The 3,743-nt window shown below is 41.5% G+C and overlaps 1 protein-coding gene across 1 annotated transcript in view; it reads left to right on the top strand.

Moving 5' to 3' along the window:
* Positions 1-2,592, top strand: part of ZBTB39 (zinc finger and BTB domain containing 39) — a 27,831-nt gene extending 25,239 nt beyond the window's left edge. Inside the window, 2 exon segments of the mRNA XM_082245661.1 lie at positions 195-1,107; positions 1,110-2,592. Coding sequence (XP_082101787.1) covers positions 318-1,107; positions 1,110-2,407 — 2,088 coding nt within the window. The 5' untranslated portion in view covers positions 195-317 and the 3' untranslated portion in view covers positions 2,408-2,592.
* The last annotated feature ends 1,151 nt before the right edge of the window (positions 2,593-3,743 follow it).

Raw genomic sequence — 3,743 nt, 5'->3', positions numbered from 1 at the left:
CATGTGAGTGACTCAAAATATTGAAGCCAGAAACATCCAGAAAAACTAGCAATATCAGAAGGCGCTTAGTGTTAGCTGCCTACATATTTCTCTCACTAGAGTTCAAAGTGATTTCAATATGTAAGTTGCAGTTCGTTTAAATATGTGTATACTTAAATTTTATGAGTTGTTCTTTTTTATCTTTTATTTTCTAGATAATTCCTCACAGCTCATTAGAAGGGGGATGAGGTGCCACTTCATTTGTGGAAGGAGTAACCAGAATAAAGGGCCAGGCCTGAAGACCTTTCACAAGGCTTTTTCATTATTAGGATATAAAGATGGGTATGAGAATCAAACTCAACAGCAGAGACCACCCCAGCAACCTGCTACGTGAGCTGAACCAATCTCGGCTGTCTGGAACATTTTGTGATGTTAATATCGTTGTTGGAAATAGGTCTTTTCCGGCTCATAAAGCTGTACTTGGCTCTGCGGCTGCTTATTTTCAAAAATTATTCTTAAACACTGATTTGGATATGGCTCGAACTTATGTGGTGGATTTCATAACCCCAACTAATTTTGAGAAAGTCCTGAGCTTTATCTACACTTCAGAGCTTTTCACTGACCTTATAAATGTGGGAGTGATTTATGAAGTTGCTGAGAAACTTGGCATGGCAGACTTGATAAAGGCATGCCATGCAACCTTTCCTGATCTTGAGGGCTCTTCAGGACACAAGAACCAGTGCTCTGTGTCCTCCAGTGAAGGCCGTTCAGGAACACTAAGTGCTGTTTTAACAGAACATAATCAAATCGAGTCCAAGGGGAATGGCGTGGACAACCATCTCCCTCCTACAGAAAAACACTTTACTGCACAGACAGATGTATCTGGTTCTTTGAAAGGAGAAGAACAGGAGGCTAATATAAACCAAACAGCACACTTTCCACTGCCAGCAAAAACAGAGGAGCAAAGTTCTTCAGGAAAGTACCAGTCCTCGCACTGTGCATTGAACACCGGATTTGGTCCAACAAGCACCTGCCCTCCATATAAAACCCAGCACAATGGTGACTACCACAAAACAGGCTATTTTCCAGGGGATTCCTCAGTTAGTGGAAATTCCAAAGAGTCTGCTGGAGGTTTGAAGCTATGGGTGATCTTCAGTTGGATGATCTGGAAGAAGAAACATTGCAGTTTGACGAAGGAGGAGATGAAGACTCTGGTCCTTCTGGGGAAATTATTGAACTGAGTGATGGTAGTGAAGATGAGCTGCTGCTATTTGGTCATGGAGAAAATCAGAGTGGAAAAGCTATGCCTTGTCAAGTGTGCAAGAAAGTGCTGGAACCTAATTTACAGCGTATTCGTCAGCATGCTCGAGAACATGTAGATCTAGTTAAAGGTAGCTGCAAAGTTTGCCAGGCCCGATTCCATGACCGTGGTGCTATGATAACCCATGTCCTATCACATATTGGCATCTTTCTGTTTTCTTGTGATATGTGTGAAGACAAATTTTTTAGCCAGTGGCAGCTCACCCTCCACAGAGGACAGGAAGGCATTACCTCTGAGCATAACATAATTGTTCAACCAGGTCAGCCTCTTCCTGGGGAAGTCAACTCGTTTGTGGGAGCGCTAGGTACTGAACTTCAATGTGGAGCCTGTCATAGGACCATATTACGTGATTTCCATTCTGTGCGGTCCCATGCTTTGGAGCACCTCAACAACAAAAACCTGTCTTGTGGAGTATGTGATCAGAGACACTTAACACTTTGTGGTCTTATGTGGCACGTTTTATCACACATGTCCATATCTGTTTTCTCTTGTTCTCTCTGTGCTAGCAGCTTTCTTGACCGCCATTTGATGGAAAAGCATATGGCTGTCCATCAGAGCACAGAAGAAGCATTATTCCGCTGCCACCTTTGTTCCCAAGGTTTCAAGTCAGAAACCACTTACCGACAGCACCTCAACCAGCATCGATGCGGCAGTATTCCTGTAGACCGTCCTGGATTTTCTGAATTCTCCCAACTCCAGATTTCATTGTCGAAGAGAAAAGCCCCTGAGGATTTTACAGTAGATGACCATTCAGTTGTAGGACAGACAGGCCACAGCAAATATACTTGTAAGGTTTGTGGAAAATGCTTCTCCCATACTAGTGAATTTAACTACCACAGGCGCATACATACTGGGGAAAAGCCTTATCAGTGCAAAGTGTGTCTTAAGTTCTTCCGAGGCCGATCAACCATCAAGTGCCACTTGAAGACACATGCAGGGGCCCTTATGTACAGGTGTACTGTTTGTGGACACTACAGCTCCACCTTAAACCTCATGGGTGAACACATAGCAGTGCACAGAGGAAACCTGCCTTCAGACTTTACCATTGACCAAACATTCATGTACACTATCCACTCCAAAGAAACAGACAAAAATGCTGATAGCTGATGGGTTAAATGGAATGTAAGGAAGAGGACTGTGAATTTTTCCCTTTTTTATTCTGTCTAATTTTAATGTAGCTGTTGAACACCGCTAGGTATTTCATTGTTTAAAATATTGCTACTAATTTTTAGTTTCTTTTTACATGTGTGCTTTTTTATGTTCACTTCAATTTCACGTTTCTTACATCTATATTAACTTGCATCTCTGGCAAGATGTTTCAGCAGGTTGATGGTTTGCTCTGACTTCTGTGTTGCAACCTATGTTTACTACAAGTTCATATTTTATACATCAGTGTTGCTTGTTTGCCTCAGCTAGCTAGCAGAAAATATAACTTGTTGCAATTACCCATCTACTTAAAATAGAGTACATTGTCTTCCCACTGCTTTAGAATAGGAAGGACTGTTTATTCCATAGAACTATTTTTTAAAACAAAAAAATTTTAGTTTTGGGTGGCATAATTTTAAAGATTTAATGCAGCACATGCAGAACTATTCTGGAAGCCCTCGAAATATAGTATTGGGTGAAGAGCCTTTAAGGAGTGGATGAGAGTACAGGGGACCTTTTTTAAAAAGGGGCCAAACCCTACAAACACTATTGTAATAATGGTTTTCTGCTCTCCCCAAGGAAACAAATGCATTCCATAACTTAAGTTCTTATGTGAATATTAATTCGAACTGGGTACTAAATGTCCCACATTGATCCAAGTCTTTGCTCTCATATGCACTAGAACATGTTCCAAGGCTTTACCTCTAGTTATTTGGGTGTAGTGCTGTTTAAATACACCTGTACAGAAAGGAATATGAAGGCTCAAAATGCTGTTTTGGTTCTAGAAATTCTAGTGGTCGGTCTTTATTCACTACTTTCATACAATCAAAATTCACAACAGTGCTCTCCCTAGGTCTTTTTTGCTGTGTGCGTCACTCAGTTGCTTTTAGCTGCCCCCAGCTTCTGCAAAACCAAATCTCCACTTGTGGTCCCTGAGCTCACCTCTTTTTGTAAGCCCAGGACAGCTGTAGGTTGGAGACTGGCTAAACATCAGTGACCACCCGTTCATTTTCCCCTACATTTTGTGAACCTGGAAGAAGTGCTTAGTTGAGAACTGTTAGAATCCCAGCAGTAGCTGGGTAAGCCGCAGAATGGGAATGCTGTGTTCCCCTTTCAGTTACCCTTTTTTACGTGATTATTTTATAATATGTATTCAATATTTTGAAGGAAGGAGGTTTGTATCTAAAGTGTCTGTTGACTGGTAATTAGAGAGTCCAGTGTACTACATACAGCTTTGAAACCCCAGTCATAGGAGGGGGATTGTGCCACCAAAACATTGGACCAGTCTACGATTTCT

This window comes from Pelophylax lessonae, assembly GCF_965119305.1.
Source record: "Pelophylax lessonae genome assembly, chromosome: 2".
In the NCBI taxonomy this organism is placed as follows: Eukaryota; Metazoa; Chordata; class Amphibia; order Anura; family Ranidae; genus Pelophylax; species Pelophylax lessonae.
Note: the sequence above shows the minus strand (reverse complement) of the source record. Positions and strands in the feature narration are given on the sequence as shown.